Here is a 17,871-nt window from a genome sequence, read left to right as displayed (position 1 = left end):
CCCCTGAGCTGCTGGAGGGAGGAGGTAGAGATATCAGGAGCAAAGCTGAGCCTGGGAACAGGGAAGGGTGGGGGGAAGGTGTTTTCAAGATGTCCTACTCTGTTGTGTTGTTGTTGTTAGTGTCTGTATTAAATTTATGTTCTTTTTTTCTTCCCCTAATGAGTCTGGTTTTTGCCTGTGCCTTACAAAGGATGACATCATCCCTCCCTGTCCTTATCTCAATTTTCTGGGCCCTCTGCCTTCCTCCTTCCCAGCTCTGAGGGGGAAGGGGGGAGTGAGCAGCTGCGTGGTGCTCAGTTGCCCTCTGAGTTCAAACCATGGCAGTGTCTCACAAAGGACTTTTGTTTTATGAAAAAAAAGGTTCCGGTAGGAAGAAGGTCTAAGATTAACTCTGGCCTCGGCTTGTCAGGGATCTCTCTACATAGGAGATGGCATGATGGCCTAATAAAAGAGTTTAATGTCTCGCTAAACAACAGCAGTCATAGCAGGAATGGCCAGTTTGCAGAACTTGGGAACCTGGCTGTCTAATGAACCAAAAAGTACCAAAAGGAGTACTAAATTATTTAAATCCTATGCTACTTAGCACTTACACAAAATTGCACTGTCTCAACAAAATCATACCAGACCTATTATTGCTGCTATTTTATTCCCATTTTTCTCTCTTTGGGGTTTTGGCAAAAAGCCCTCAAAGAAAATGGTTTAGGTAATCATCTGGCAGGCCAAAACTTCAACAAAACCATCCAGTGTTCAGGACTTCAGAATCTTCTTCTTCTCTGGAGCTCTGGATGAACAGTCTTTCTTGATGGTGAAAGTTTTTTAGGATTGTTGAGGTCCCTCCTGCAGTTCAGGCTTGGAACACTTACAGCTCTCTCCCATGCCATGCCAGATGCTCTCCTTTGCATCTAACTCAAACTCCTACCAGAACCAATGTGGGTAAGCACACTTAAGGGAGACAGCATGCAGTCAGTGATGGAAATGGATAGCAATTTAAATGTCAGGTGCATCTACTGTGAGACAAAAGAGACATCATCTGCTTTCAATGGAAATCCTTCAACTAAAGAGACCCACTGTAGGATCTCAGATTTTGCAGATCTCCTATGAGATACTCAGTCAGAGAGAGGGAATGGTAACAGGGAGATGCTGTGTATGGAAGATGCTGCATACACAGTCCCAGCTACCAGAGACCTGTGATAGAAGAGCTCCCTGGCATGCATTTGGGGAAAGCATCATCTGTGTTATTGAGCAATTTTAGGTTGATGGCACGCATTACAACTCACAGTAGCAAGCTCTTGATAAACTGGCATTAGGAGGGTTAGGAGACATGTGCCATCCTACCTCCTGAGTAGGTAGCGTATAAAGCTCCCTTGATGTTTGATTGCCAGCTGTATCCAAAGGCTGTCCATATTCCAGAGTGAAAAAAATACACTGACTGGAATTCAGGATGTCAGAGAATATAGTCCAGGCAGCAGGACACTCTCAGAGTTTATATCTCTTTCTGCACACAGTCACACTAAAAAAGTCAAAAGGCAGAGGTTCTTTACTATGGTTCTCTACCCTGTGGTTTGTAGGGACATACGCATTTTCTTTTATCAGTTCAGACTACTCCCTTGGACAGCCACAGCTGTGCTGCTTTGTAGTGACTTCATGTTGTCCTCTTTTGGCTTCCAGAGAAATTTATTTTCTTCCTGTTGGCAGGACTTTTAGGGATACTGACTGCCTCCTTCCCCCTCTGCCACCATGCTCTTCCATTATTTTACAGTTCTCATGTTATTGCCTTTATGAACTTTTTGATATTTTCCAAAACAATTATTGGTCATTTTTGAGTAAGAAATTAAACTGAAACTGAAATGACAGCAGACACCACAGATCATCCCAGTCCTAGCATGGTAGAAAAGAAGTACTGGAATATACTGCATATGATGGTTGTTATTGTTCAGTCAAAATCAGATAATAAGTGCGGGTGCTATTTTATCACCTACTTCTGGAAAGCTCAGTGTATACAGTGTGTTTCCCACACATGAGGTTCCTGGTTCTGCATGGTGTTTAAAAATACAGACCTAGAAGCAAAAGCCTGTTAAAAAGTTCAGATCATCCTATTCCAGATGATTATTTTATAGTCCTTTACATATACCAATCAAATTCAGCTATGAGATCAAGCTAGATTTCTTTCCCACCATTCTTTCTGGAAAGATATTCTAAACAGTTGTCTTATATTTAGAAATATGTGTATTACTTTTAGACTAAATGTCTGTGAAAGTTTGTTCTTGCATCAGCACTATGCTCTAGTCGAAATAATTTTTCTCTCTCTTGACTATATGTACAGAAACTTAACTGTTTAGATGATAGCTAGGCTGACAGAAGCTTGCGTTTGGTAGCTGGTAAGTAAAATACCAAAATACTGTGAAGTTCACAATAAATACAGAAGTATTGACCAAACTGAAATGACATATTCTGTCCTGAAGAGCTTCATCACAATCAGAACATCAACTGTAGTGACCCTTGAGTAATGTGGATCTATACACTATGTTACGAGATTACATTGCCCTCACCCTCTCCAGAAAATGTATTTTTAATTCTTCCTATTATAAGGGCTCGACATAATGACCTGAAATTATATACAACTCCAATTTCTCAAGATGAAACATATCTAAAATAACTCTAAAATAATGAGTTTCTTTGCACATTTGCATGTTAATAAATTTACCAATAATTGCACTTTCCTGAAGTGTCTTTATTTGGGACCCCAAAATATTTTCGCTTTTTCTGTAAGAAATCAAGTCTTTCTCCTCAAATCTTTCAGCTCTTTCTAGCCACTCCTTTCTCTTTCTGAAGACCGATCACCCCCTTTTGTTACCCTAATGAAGATTTGTAGGGTTTAAAATCTTTTGAAAGATCGGATAAGCAAATTTCAGATTTGTAAATAAAAGAACAAGAGGGTAAGAACCTTTTCGTTTACTAAAGAATGTGAGAAAACTTCAGCAAGGGTGAGAATTTTAGTTAAGGAGTGAAGAGTGAATAGTCCCTGCTCTTCAGGCAACACAGAATTAGGATGAGTTTGACTGGGGGCAGGGAGGGAGAAGGACAGCACCATCTCCTCCTGTCTGCCTGGTAAGCTCTTAGAAAAACTCTTTGTTCCCCCTACCACCAGGCAGACAAATGGTACAAGGATGGCTTTCAGGTGCAGACCTCTATTAGTGAAACTCTGGGAACAAGATTTAACCGCTAATCTGTAAAGCTGGACTGGTCCTCTCCCCAGTCTGGGGAGCACCACATACCTTAATTCCCCTGTCTTTCTGTCCCTCTTCAAAACAAGGCACCAGGATTGAGGTCAATGTATTTCAGTTCAGTAGCCACGGAACCACTGAAGCAGGAACTATTCTGAGCCTTCCCAGTGATGCAGAAAAGTGGAGTAAATGACAAGTGGATTTCAGTTTAAAGCTTCCAGGTTAAGTCCTGATTTCCATCTGTGTAACTGATATGACAAATGCAGATGTAGCCTTTGTATCTGTTTCACAGTTATGATGGCTGCTGTTGACTTTGCAGATATTCTTTCAGCATTCTTTGTCTTCCATTTACAAATAAACTGCATCTATTAAGGTGACGTTTGCATAGAGTATTTAAAGGCAAACAAAAGCCTGGGGTATTTGTTTCATATATCCTTCTTATAAGCATCAGGTTGGATGCTCCTAGATCTCACAGGCACAGGGTGCTGGATTGCCTTCACCGTGCTTCATATGAATAAGCAGAACAGCGCTGGGTGAGCAGGAGATAACACCTGAGCCCTTCTTCTATTCAAAGTAGCAAATGAATCAGGGTGGTGTTATTGTAATGAGATAAACACTTTTGCTTTCACTCTTTATGACTACCTACTTATTCACTGAAATGAAATAAATGGGTTTGGTCATCTGCATTTGAGAGATTAGGAATTAAAAAATCAAAACCTTCCAGTCAGTTTTCAGAAAAATGTAAGGCCACCTTCTCTTCCTTACAGAACCTATACACCAATTTCAGTCGTGTTAATCCTGATTTACAACACTCTAAAAGAAGGTAGGTTCATCAGACCAAATCCTTGGCTAAAGGAAACTGACATACTTTGTTGTACCTATTATGAATTACAAGTCTGACCCAATCATGGCTCCTCCATTCTAGTCAAGTGGAAGACAAGTTATTTGTTTGCACTTTGCACTGATGCCCCAGTGCAACAATTTCCAAGTTGTTCATGAGAACTAAAAATAACAAAAATATCCTATGCAAGGGTGGAAAGTAGTAGAAATATCTTAAAAAATCCACAGTATGTCTTGTGATTCTTCAGCACAACATGAAGGTATTGAGACTAATTTACTGACACCTCATGTTCTTTCTAATTTAAACTAGTTTTAGTGCTCACTGCAAGGACAACTACATTGTTAAGAAACACCTCTAGCTGTCTGGAAAACGTCCTTTGAATGTCATATACTTGTATGTGACATTCTAACCATATGGATTATGTCACTTCTCCAAGAAGTGCAAATAGGTAGTTTGCTTGGGTCACTCATTAAAATCTGTATCATGTCACCTTTGCCTTATCATGCCTTCACTTGAAATACAAAACTCAGCATCTTCTCTGTTTTCAGGTGTGCTCACTCTGTTCTAGCTTCCAGTATTCACATTAAAAATGTCCAGAATCAAGAATTACTGCCATGGTAAGACATGGGTCTAAGCCTGAGAGCCAGGACCTTCCAAACAGGCAGGCAGCTATCCACTCCTTAGGCTGGAAAGAAACTGCCCAGGAACTTTTCTAGTAAACAGAATTCATTATGAAAAGGTGGCAATAGTGCTAATCAAAAAACTGAAAGCTTTCTAAACAAATACTGGAATAACTGTTCGAATAAGAAGTTTTCAATACTGATACTTTGTTTTTTCAGTTTGCATTAAAAAAAAAACCTTACACAATTTTACTTTTTTTTCTCAATCTTCCACGTCAACAATCTTTCACAAGTTATCCTTTGAGTGTACCAGCTGCGAATCGGTTATCTAAAGCTCTCAGATGGCATGTCTTACATACCTGCAACTGCTCAAAAAGGTTTAGCTAGAAAAGATAAGAGACTGAAAGGAAAACATTTGTGTTGATAAAAAGGCAAGGCACACTTAATGGCTGTCCCAGAAGCAGAAAACTGTTGCTGCAGAGATGTTCAGCTGCCTTGCAAAGTCTAATATATTGCTCTGCTCTACCATACAAGAAAGATTTTGTGATTAACTATCCCTTGAAAGAACCTGTCAGCAATCAGGCTCTACAGACACTGTCTGTAACAGATATTCTGATATTCGTACTACTACAAACTAATAAAAATGTGCCACAATGCAACATGGTACAGGAAAACAAATATGAAACAGTAATCTCTTATAATAATAAAGCTAACACAGGCGCTAGTAATCTTCACAAGTAGCTAATCAGTACTCTCAGATAAGATTATTTAGAGGGTATACTTGACAGCTCAAAGGGAGCTGAACCAGCTAAGAGTACCACTGTGTAGCAGGCCTAGGGAGTATCACTTGACAACCTTCCAGAAGAGCTGAAATGGATGACATGGTTGTTTATAGGGCCCTCAGCAAGTCTTTACTACAGTAAAAATGCCTTGTGAATTGGTAACTGATTGGAGAGTGATCAGTTTGAGATGCTGCCATCAATTTTCAGATGACTATCCAAAACGCCATGTAGAGTCAATGGGAGCTGTCAGCTTGAAACTTCTTGGGGAGGGAAGAAGAGTTAATAATCAAAAAAAAGAAATGCTTTAAATCAGCATCATTTCTGAAGCCATCGATTTCCGTGTAAGAACTCCCTACAGAGTTAGCAGAGATCAAGACTGTACTCAAACCTCGTGGCAATGAAAATGCCACTAAATGACTGTTCTTCCTGTATCCAGTAAGGGCAGTTCCATTGTCTTGGAGATACTTGCGGACCCTGAACAGACAAGCACGTTTCCTTGCAATCATTTTACTGTCAGATGTTTTAATCCTGCATGGAATTACAACAGCATTACTGCCAAATCACACTAGCAGGGGAGTACTTTTAGGTCTACCCAGAAAATGAGAAGGACACTGACTCACCCAGCACAGGGAAGTACACTAGAAGCAGGTACTGCTAGGGAACTAAAATCTGAAAGAAAAGTCCTGTGGAGAGAGAGAGTGAAACAGAGAACAAATAATATAGTTCCTATAAATAGACACTACATGTATCTGTTTTCAATAAAGTTATGAATATAGTCAAATAGCATAACATAAGAGCGTTCATATATTGGCTATACAGTGGAGTGGAAATTTTTATTTTTATTAAATACATTTCATTTAATTTTAAAAACTGAAGGCTAGTTAAATCTCTTATCTCTTCAACTAACTCCTAAATAACTGTGTTCCCCACCATCTGAGTGGTTTAATGGACTTATTCATGATCTTACCTTCCCCGTTACAGTAAGGCAAAAAGTATTTCTTCTGCCACACTACTTAGGGCCTTGTTTATTTATCAAGTTACTCCACAGTAAACATGCATACAACATCTTTTTCTAATTCAGTGTTGTCAGCAGACATATTTTAAATTCCCTCCTATCCTAGTGCAAACCAACTCCCATAGCCAGACAAGCTTTGAGTTACCCAAGACAGCAGAAGTTCAGGTTGTCCTCCAGTTAGCCTTGTCACTTGTCACCACCTCACTTGACAGTTGAGCAAGATCTCACACTACTTGAGAAGACTCCACTTTGTGCTACTATAGAAACATAGTAATAAACATGGGGTTTATTGTGATGAGGTCTGGCTGAAAAGACGTAATTGTCACTGGTGTTTATGGAAATAGGATCGGGCCTTTGATGTGATTGAATAAGCTGCACATTATACTACGTTATGTGCCAGGTAAACATGGATTAAAAGAAACGGGAGCTCCCTAACACTGACACAAAATTACCACCACACAGTTTGAGTGTGTGCATAAAAACACACGTACTTTAGTCTTCCCCTGGAAAAACTTTCTCATCATAGGACAGGATTTCAGTGTGCCAACGCTGTGGTTGCAATCACCTTGCTAGATGTTTCTGTAACTCTTGGTAACGTTAATGGGCATTAAATGTATTTGCTGAGGAAGTACACCCCTCTGCTTAGTGCCCACTGTCAGTATGCCTGCCAGGTGCATTTCTCACAGCAGAATAAGGCTTTTGCTCTTAGTTAAACATTAAAATGTTTAGATTTTAGCAATCTGTTTGCTCAGCACTGTGCTGACCCCATTCATAGGGTTTGTTTGCTTAAAAATGCATTCAGGACAACTGCTAATCTGCCTGCAAAAGATGCTGTAGATATCCCGTGAGTTCAGGTGACTTCAGTGAGCTTCACAGCGAAAGCTTTAGCCTTGACCGTGCTTCTTACACTGTCCGAACCTGACCTCCACAATAGCAAAATGCACCTTTGGAGCAGCAACAGCAATATGTAAGTAGTGCAAAGCTAAGTATTTCACCTATAGCTACTACATGTTTTACTTGTATCTATAGGAATTATGCCTAACCTGTAAATGACTACAGATGAAAGCTTTGAGCAAAATACAAGTGTCTGTATGCTACTACAACTGCTCCGTATGACAGTTCCCAACAGTTGCAATCATGGTAATGTATTATCACAGCACAAAACCAGGATCTAGTCCAAAGAGGTTCTTACATAGACATTCCTCTGAGAAAAGAAAGAGACGGATCCTTTACAATCAGAAGGGAGTAAGACTCTGAGACAGTTGCTGTTCTTAAGACCAAATACACAGCATAAAATATAAGCAAGTATTTCAGGGGAAAAATAGATGGAAAAGGTATAAAAGGAGTATGATTTCATACCATGAAATCGTGTTTGTATTTCAGCTCCTCATGTCCTGAGAGAAAATTCTGCCACTACCTTTACACTAAAAATATTTCTTCTTGCTGATGTGCACCACTGAGCAGTTGAAAAAGACCACAGTAAATGACATCAAGATCATTTGTACCTTTAATCTATTCTAAAGCTGGAATTCAAAATTTTTTGTCTAAAAATAAAAATGCTATTGTGTAATCATCCAATGTGTTATTGACAGTTGCTTATTTTTAGTGACTTTAAGGAGGCAGGAAGGAGGAGAACAAGTTAGTCTTTGATGTCTGTGGTTCCAACAGTAAAGAGCTGGGGACTTCTCTGAGAATAATTTAAATCTAATCAATTTAGCTCAGCTGGTACAATATTACACCAACAAAAAGATTTAGTTGTACCCAAAAAAAAATCAATTAATGAGCAAATGCATAAAAAAGAAGAGGACTGATCATTTGAGTAGCAGGAGCTGACTTGCCATCTCTAAATTCTCCTTTTCACATCATCTGCTTTTCTGTGAAGTCCTTTGTACTGGTGTTAAGCAGGTTTAAAACTCTGTCAAATATATCAATTACATTTTATACTGTATTAGCACATGTGGAAGCACACTACAAAATGCAGGAGGGTAGAAAATCACAACTGGATCTGACATGAAAAGACATCATTAGACCATCACAGAGATAGTGTTCTCCTTGACTGAAGAAGAACGTCTGTAAGCTACTGCAGTACTTCATACAGTATGAAAATAAATTTCTGTGATCCAAACTAAAAGCTAATACTTTAAGATTATCAAAACTCTCTGAAATATAAACAGAAGTAGCAAACTGCAAGAATTTAAAGCAGCAAACCTCTTCTAAAAAGGAAAGAAGGTAGAATATTCTGAAACAGAGGTGCCAAGAAAACTGCAGTGGATGCAGACAGGGTTACCTGACCCTAAGGATGACAAAAGGGTGACCAGTCCCCCCCTCCACACCATTCAGCTCAGAAGAACCTTCAGATTTTGCAGTGCCACCACACAACCACATCTGAACTGCTTTTCAGCTGATAGTTGCTCAGTCTCCAAATGTGTGCTTTTACAGTTGGGTTCACGCAGCCCAGAGCCCCTCATAAGAACCTGTTCAGTCCACACAGACAGCAGATCTGCACACCAAGCCACAGCATGCTGTGAAAAACAGAGCCTTCTGCATCTGTTCCCTGTGGCCATTCGAGATCATACAGGCTGGTAGTGAGCCACATCAGCACTGATCCAGGTAACCATCTGATGGCTAACGGTGATGCAAGCAATGCAGTGGGAGTATGCAGGAAAAGGGAAGGCAGGACCTTCTCTCTGGGCAGCAGAGAGCTTGCCTCCGGTTGTCCTAAGCCACCAGAGTTGGCTCTGGTGTCCTGAGTCAACTACAATCATATCCTTTAATAAGTCTATGTAATAAATTACACAGACCTCTATTATGTATCTTCATAGGCATTATATATACCTATACTAGATATTACTCTTGTTATCCTCAGAAAAATATTCTAAATAGGAAATGTATTGTTCACAACTGAGAAGCAGTGATTTTAATGCTAACCAGCAACCCCCATCTTTCTTCAGAGTATCATCAAATTTGGATTTCACTTATGTGAAATGAAGGGAACATGTGAAAGTCTAAAGCTGTGTATAGATAAATCCCAGTCAGAAGACTGTGTGTGTGCCTCAGGCACCCAGAGCATGACTGAGGTGCAACTTAACCACCTAGATCCACAAGTATGACTTACAAGAACTGAAGCTGAAACTCCTTATGTATCCCATGTTCAAGCTAAACATTCTCCAAGTGCCAAGCATTCAGCATCTGAAGGGCCGGCTATAGGTGAGGGCACCTAGGCTTGGATTCCAAACGTTAGGTCACAGATATGCTGAACTGCAGCTCTGGGAGAGGAGCCTCCCTGTCCCAGGACAGGATTTCAGATCGGACTGCAGAAGTGGACCAACCCCAAGCACTGGAAAGTGGAATCAGCTTAACTGCAACTGTTTCATCTGAATGGCTTATGCTGAAGTAAAGCTGGTAGTGTACTAAATCCTACTCTGAAACCTTACCATTTCCTATGAGCTGGCATTACACACCTCTTTGCTTAGCATCCTGCTTACTTCAGCAGCTACTGCAGAAGTCCCTGAGGTTCTGTCCTTATTAGCAGGCTGTGAGGCCAAACAGGGGAATATCACTGGAGTGACCAGGTTGTGACGAGGAGCCAAGGGGAAGGTGGCTTCTCCTTCAGGCTAGCTCTAGCCCAGTTCCATGGGCTGAACAGCTACGAGTAGCTGGAGGACATCTTCCAGTTCAAGCGTCATCCAAAAGCAATCCAGCAAATGCTCTCCAAGGTGCTCTGAGATTTAACCCAAAGTAGAGCTGATCAGGAAACGTGCTTCAAAAGCACGTTCCTTATTCAAGCAAAAAGTGCTGAAGGAGCACTGTATTTACTCACCGCAGGGATTGTATTAGGCACCTAAATATTTTGCACAGAGTGTCTCAGCCTTTTACTGGACCTGTCTGTAAGTCACAGACAATGTCACTGATGCTTCATCTATCTCTAAGTAAAACAGATACCACAAGTGAGTTCTGAATGCACCTTGGTCCTATAGAAGTCAGTGGAAGTCCTTTGGGACCAGACTTACCCCTTCAAAATATTCTATTTTTGTCTGTTTTCTTATGAACTAGTTGGAAAACATTTTCCTGAATGAACCTTATCACGTACCTCTCCGTAAGCTCACTGCAGTGCCTGGTGCCCTCCCCACTCCTGACCACAGGACGGAGGCCCCTGACAAGCCCGGTGGGGTGCGGGGCACCCCTGACTCCCCCTCCTCCGCCGGCGGTACTGCCCTCTGTCCGGACGCCCACCAAGGAATTCTGTCAAAAACTATCACAACCAAGAGAAAGAAGGGGAACAACCCCTTGCCCTCTCCGCAGTGCCATCACGAGAAGGCAGCACCCAGGCTGCCCGTCGGAGCTTGCCCGCCACTTGCCCGGACCCCGCCGTCCCCGGGAAAGGGCTCGGCACTGCCCGTGCAGCAGCGGGCCAGGGTGGCCCGGCCCTGCTGGGTGCCCGATGGGTGCGGGTGCTGGCGGGCAGGGAGCCCCGTGGGGGGGTGCCCAGAGAGATGCCAGGGCCCTGCGGGGTGCAGTGACTGGGAGGGCGGGGGCGTGGGGAGGCCCCGAGGCTGGGGCCGGGCGGAGGGTGCCCGGTGCCCCCGGTGCCCCCGGGGCGCAGGGGCCGAGCGGGCGGCGCTACCCTGCCCCACCGCGGTCCGGCGAGCCCTGGGGGCCGCGGCGCCTCCTTCCCGCGCAGGGACCCCGCGGGCGGCACTGCGGTATTCCCGCCGCCGCCGCCGCCGCCGCCGCAACACCCCAGCGAAGGCGGTGGCGGCGGGGAAGCGCGGGCGGTGCAGCGGCGGCGGGGCCGGGCGGCCGGGCCGCGGAGGCGCCGTCTCCCTTCCCCTCGCGCTCCTTCCTCCGCCGCGGCACCTCCTCCCGCCGCCGCTCCCTCCCGCCTCGCCTCGGCTCGCCTCGCCCTTTCCTCACCAGCCGAGGAGTGGATCTTGGAGGATTTCTGCCGCAGGGACATCCTCAGCGCCGTGTCGAGGCCGTCCCTGTTCGGCATGCTGCGGCCGGGCCGGCAGGCGAGGCCCGCGGCCGGCTAGGGCGGCGGCGGCGGCGGCGGCGGGCTGGCCATCGGCCCCCCCTCACGCCGACGCCGCGCTGCGGCGGCGGCCGCTGGCACAGCCGGGGCCCGGCTGCGGGGGCGGGCGAGGCGCTGAGCCCCCGCCGGGCTGGGCGCGCCGCCGGCGGGCCGGGAGGTCCCTCCTGAGGAGGGGGCGAGGCGCTGCGGAGGGGGCTGCGTCCCCCTCCGCCCCTGTTCGCAGGGCCGCGCCAGAGGCAGACCCTTCCCCGCTCGGCCCGGCCCCGCCGCCGGACCGCGGCTCCTCGCCGCGGCCCCCGCCGGCCCCACGCCCCGGGGGGAAACCGGCCTGAGGGGTCGGCGCGGCCCCGGGCGCCTACCGGGCTCCTCCGCTAAGGCCACCGGGGACAAGGCGGGTGCAGAGCCGGGGGCCGACCGCCTCCTCACCGCCGCTTAGGGACACAACGGCTTCCCGGGGGCAGCGACAACGGCCCGGCCCGGCGGTGTTGCCCCGTGCTGTAGGTTACGGACAGGCTCGGGCTGGTCCCCTGCGGCCCCGCACCCTGCGGCCGTCCGTACCTCAGCAAAGCGCTACTCCGCTGGTGACAGCCTCCGCAGCCCCGAGTACCCCCTGCGAACCGTGACACAAGGTTCGACACAGTCGGGGCCTGGGGTGTCAGGGTTTTCTGAGGTGTCTGTCCGAAACTAGTGTTTTACTGACATTTTTAGGCACATAAAGCATCACAACAGAGCCCTCGCTGGGATCAGGATGCCTAACCGGGCTTCTTTGTTCCAGTTACAAGGACATCTTTCCTCACTGTGGCATGCTGCCAGGCTCTTCACAAAAGATACCGTTCCTTCCCCACTTAAAATATCTGGTAAATCAAGGATAAAAAAAGAAATTGAGGAAAGATTAATCAATATACCACTTAACTCTTACAGCGCGTTGCCTCTCAGTGCAAAACATTTGCAACCATGAGAATTTACCTACCAAGGGCAGGCAAAGGAGGAATGAAATTGAAGGGCAAAAAATCAGCTATAAAGAAGTCTCTTGATCTTTACAGATGCTGGTCTCAATCAGGCATAGCTAGCAGTGGTTGCCACATCTTGAGGGGTTGCCTTCTCTACTGGGTGAGCTTTGAGGTAGGATGGTTTAAATGAGGTAGAAGCTCCCATGGGATGAGGATGTACTGAGTTTTGGAAAGACCTAGTGCATAAGAAATGGTCCCCAGTACCTTGAAGGTCTGTGAAAAATGGCCCTAAATCTGTATCTAACAACTCTACTATATGGAGTTGGCTAGCATATGCGATGAGGAATTTCAATGTTATTTCAAAGATCGTAAATAATGCTAAACCGCTGAATCTCACTGTACTTTGGTGTCCTCATGTATAATATGGAAGCCGATATTTTACAGCTACAACTTTGCACTTTGTAAATGCAAAGTCGTTTAGACTGCAGCATTTTACACTGACTTCACTGAGCGCATCATAGTCCACGTGGAGATGTTTGCTTTGGGACAGGGCTGCTGCAGACACGTATTTCTTGGCCTGTGAGAAGCTTTTACTCTTGTGGGTTTTATTGCTCTGGGAGAAGGCTGTCCCACGAGGTTTTGTGAATGAAATCATCTGGTAAGGGCAATGCTGAATGCTGGCATTCCTGCATGCCATTCCCATTTTAAGGTCGTGACATGGAGCTGGTTATTTTCATGAACATGATTTTCTCCATCAGCTTACTCTTTCACTTCTCCAAAAATTATCTTCTGTCATGGTCAGTGGTTTTGCGCCAGTAGGAATTGCCTGGAGAACAGAAAATTCACATATGTTGTTAGCTAGTAGACAAACTAAAGTGAAGTTCTCTTTGGGTTCAAGCTGTCAGACCAAAGTCAAGGAAAGTGCTCAAAAAAAGAACCAAAAAAGAATGGCAGCTCCTGATTTTGTGTTTACTTTCTCTTCAGAAATTAACCCTCAGGTGAACAGTGTTTACAGTGCACTAAAAGTATTGTCTGCTGTGAGCCGTCAGCCCTGTCAGCCTGCAAGCCCAAGTAGCAGCTAAATGCATTCATTCCTTCTCATGTGCTGCACTTGCTTTCACCTCTGCGCCCTCAATGTTCTCCAAGAGTGCTCCAGCTAACACACCATCTGGCTTGTATCTATGCAGGGCTACTCAGTCGCGTAAACTTGACTACTCAAGCACCTCGAAGAGATTTAATTACCCAACCCACACTGATCTCAACAAGCCTGAGGTGTATCCCTGTGACAGGCAGATTCCTGAGCATTAGCAACCAGGCATTTCAGTGATGCTTAATGACATGGAAGAGAGAAAAAACATCTTTGCCCTTGCATAGACTGTGAGCATCAGAGGCCTGCCTGCAATATCTGTCTCCAGTCACAAGTTGATGTAATCATACACTGCAGTCTAACGGGAAGCCAAGGGGAGAAAGTGGACTGCAAAAGTGTCTAAGGAAAATGAGAGTGGAGTAACTGAGAAGGAGTCTGTGTCCTGTTCAGCAGGCTTAAGAGTAGGGCCTGCAGGAAAGCTAAGTGTGCAATCTGGAGGTGAACGTGAGTTGGTTGTGTTTCTGAAAGCTCACGTTCCTTCGTAACCAGGTGAGAAGTAGCAGGGTAGCCCTGAGTTTTGAGAAAAGAAACAGATTGTTCAGCTGTGCAGGACTCACCTTTGTCATCTTGTTATGCAATGCCTGTCTTTGTCATAATGCTGATGTGCACTAAATTGTGTATTATCAGACCATGAGTCATGGCAGTATGATTCCCTGGGGTCTGTCATAATGGCTCCATGGTTTGAATGATGTACCAAAAAACAAGAGTTGGTAATTTTCAAATTACAATGTGCTCACTTTTCTAGTATTTATAGCAGATGTACTTTCAAAGAGCTCAGTATGCATAATAATTATTTTAATATAATAAATAAAGCAAAGGCAGGAAAACAGTCCTGTGGTTAATGTGCCAGGCTGGGAGACAGGATATCTTTATTCTATTTCTGACTGTGCCAGATACTGTCTGGGACCTTGGAGAAACTGTTAAGTCCAAATTTCCAAAAGATGCATCCTTTGCTCCAATTATTAATGTTATGCACAGAGTTTAGTTCTGAAAAAAAAATCACACCATACTCAGAATTTATTAGTAGTATAGCAGAAAACTTAAAAGTCTAATGAAAGAACTATTAGGTGAGAGCTAATCATTACCAAAAAAGAAAGAAAAAAAAGAAAGAAATTGAAGAATGTTACTACACAAAAAAAAAAAAAACAACCACCAAACCAAAAAACAGAAATAATAACACAGTTCATTTTTTTGTAGACACACTCTTCCTGTCTGTCCTTTTTTTGGTGTTGTGCTTACCCTCCTGCTGCCCCTCTGGCAGCTAGGGTTGACGGTGCCAGCCTTCCTCAGGCAGTGGGTGTTGGGACTGTGGCTGCTCATCGGTGTCTTCCCAACAAGTTCTTTGCTGAGAAAAGCAAAGAACCATCATGGGACCATTTTTATATGTTTTTTAACATGCCTTTACACCTTGCTCTTCATTTGTCTACAGCTCCATGTTACATCCAATTTTACTGTATGTGATGCCATTTATGTATGTTACATACTTGTTTTTTGTTCTTTTTGTAATCCCTAAACCAGCTTTGCCCAGCACCCAGGTCTGCACTGCTTTAGCTACTACTAAAGAGAGCTCTTTATAGCCCTGAGTTCCCCAGTGCCAACACTGTGCCCCTTTTTTTATCATACTATGCCTCCTCTACGGTATCCTGTGTCCCCAATTTCTGGGGACTCTGCTGTCATACCAGGCCTGTATTCCTCTACCTGTTTATATCTAACATCATTATGTTAGTTATAAATATCTCATTCTACACAGTATAACTTTTTGTCACTCTCCATATATAAAAGCTACAGTTGTGCCACAAAAAGTTAAGCAAAAGTAAAACAGTTAGACATAGCCACCTGCTCGTTAGATATATTGCTGTTACAGGTAAAGAAAGTAAAAAGAAAGCCACAGAGAGGTCAAGAAAAGCTCAAACAAAACAAGTCTCAGTCCTGAGGCCTTGCAAATTCAGTACAAAGCTTGTGGCCTCCTACCAGCAGTGGTGTTACTGGGCTACAGGACTAGATTAATCACATGCAAGTTCTGCTTGTCTAACTCTGCTTGTCTTCAGAAATCCACAACAGACTGTCTTGGTCTTAAACCAAATCTTTGTGCTGTGGTGCTTTGCCCTTGTTTACATGCATTGGATCAAAACCACCATGGTGCAAATTATGTGCTGAGATACATGGGAGGTATTTGTCACTCATCATGAGATTTTAAAAAAAGGTCAAAAAGCCAGAGCTTGCTGTTTCTAGATTCATAGAGGAAGCTACTTCCAGATCCAGAAAGTGTGCTTAGCTTCACTCAACTTAAGAAAATATATGAAATCATTTATGGATCTTCTTTGCATAGACTCTGTATCTCTATAGACTGATATGGGACATGACCATAATACATGAACATACATTGATGCATGTACGGCCCACCTGTAGCCTCTGAAAGCATCTGGTAGCCTCCTGTACTTTCTAGTGCAGAAGGGGCTTCACTCAACAATACACTGCTCTTACAGTTAACCATAGCCCACAGATTTAACCTGAAGGTGGAAAAAAATGATGATGAATTGCACATGCAATGGGTGCATGGGAGAGGGGTGGCAGGGTGGAGGAAGGGTAAACCATTGCCTGTCAGTGCAGTGGTGGAAAAAAAGGTCAAAGATTTGGAAATGTAGGCGCTTCATCTTTCAAGTCCCATTCAAAGCTCATTCAAGGCTATGTAGTTCTTTCCTCCTATTTCCAGTGGCAATTTTCCATCCAACGGAAAATAATCGGTACCAGGCACATCAAGGTTTTCCAGATGACTTTTGAATAATGACACATGTAAATAAAATTATACTGAGTAGAATAATCACATTGATATGTTGGAAACTGGAATTGGTACTCATTTGTATGAGGAGGTGATCTGTGATTTGCCTGAAAAATACTGAGCCCTTTCTATATTAACACTAACAAAACCAGTGAAACTAAATAAAGAAAAATAATGTAATTTTTTCTGGTATATTCAACACTAAGTACTTAGTATAACAACTGTTGGGGCTTCTTCATACCTGCAGGTTAATTCAGGAAACAAACGTCAGTGTTAATACTTTACCAGAATAACTTCAAGTTTGTATGCTTTTAAACATACATTCAAAATGCAGTAAGCTAAATCAGAAGAAGTCATTTTTATTCCATGATAGTGGTGTCCACTGAAGGAATTCATCAGGCTGGCAACTGATGGAAAACTGTGTGTAGAACAACCTTTACAAATGCTTTGCACAGAAAGGACATATGGCACAGTAGACCATAGTTTAGACATTCCCTCATCTTAATCTCAGCCAAGTTAGTAAATAACTAGTGATGAAGAAAAAATTGTGCTCTTAAGCAAACAAGAATAATACTGGAGAAATTAAGAGCTTAATGAAAAAATCACAGAATCACAGAATCATCTAGGTTGGAAAAGACCTTGAAGATCACCTAGTCCAACCATTAACCTAACATTGACAGTTCTCAACTACACCAAATGTTTAAGATGAGATTCATTTCCAGAATGTAAATAGTTCTCAAAATCCATGAGGTGTATTTTCATTTTTTTCACTCACTCCTTTGTCCCACAGCTAGGTTGCTAGCTATGTGAGTCCAACGTTCTCTGCCTTTGTAATCAATGGGATTGTTGCAAAGGGATTCCAAGGCACGCATAGAATGTTCCCATACTGATTTGATGGCACTCACTTGGTACTGTTGTAAAAAGAAATGCAGAAAAGCGAAAGTTGGTCCCAGTCAGATGTGTTCAGAAAGACTGAAAAGAAGCTTGAGAAAACTGACACAGTTGTTAAGATGAAAGCATACCCTGCAGCAAGCGTGTAGATGTTCCAAAATATGTTTTGAACCAGCTATTATATCCAGGCCTTCATTTGATTGGAAATAGAGTTCAGTATATGGTATTTCTGTGACATTATGTGAAATATTTAGATACCAGAAAAAAATAAAATGGCAGATACAACATAGAATAAGTAAAAAAGAATTTTAGAGCCACTGAAATACAGTTTAATATGAGAGGCATTTGGCATACCCTCGGGCCCCGAATTCCCGGCACTCGTGGTTTGCAGTGTTGTGGCTGACTGGGCTAACGGGCACGTCGCTCTCTGCCCTCTGCTCGCCAGGGAACACGCCGGCAGTGCCCGCACACTGAGCTTTCTTCCATTGTTTCCGCAGGCTGGAAACCCGCTTTTTCGTCACAGGTCTCCCCGCAGCAATGACGGCGGGGCAGTATCCTCGTCCCCATTTCCCCGGGGCGGAGGAGGCGTG

The 17,871-nt window shown here is 43.8% G+C and overlaps 1 protein-coding gene across 3 annotated transcripts in view; it reads right to left on the bottom strand.

Annotated features, from left to right (window-relative positions):
- The window catches only part of ATP8A2 (ATPase phospholipid transporting 8A2), a 353,217-nt gene extending 341,691 nt beyond the window's left edge, over positions 1-11,526 (bottom strand). For 2 of the 3 annotated variants that reach the window (XR_012622101.1, XM_074815984.1), the window contains exon 1: positions 11,397-11,526. Coding sequence is in view for 1 of the 3 variants with exons in the window: in XM_074815984.1 (XP_074672085.1) it covers positions 11,397-11,475 (79 nt within the window). In the remaining 2 variants the exon portion in view is untranslated. The remainder of the gene's footprint in view (positions 1-11,396) is intronic. The other variant, XM_074815985.1, reaches the window with a different exon arrangement.
- Between the last annotated feature and the right edge of the window lie 6,345 nt (positions 11,527-17,871).

This window comes from Strix aluco, chromosome 2 (assembly GCF_031877795.1).
Source record: "Strix aluco isolate bStrAlu1 chromosome 2, bStrAlu1.hap1, whole genome shotgun sequence".
In the NCBI taxonomy this organism is placed as follows: domain Eukaryota; kingdom Metazoa; phylum Chordata; class Aves; order Strigiformes; family Strigidae; genus Strix; species Strix aluco.
This window is presented reverse-complemented; position numbering and strand designations above follow the sequence as displayed.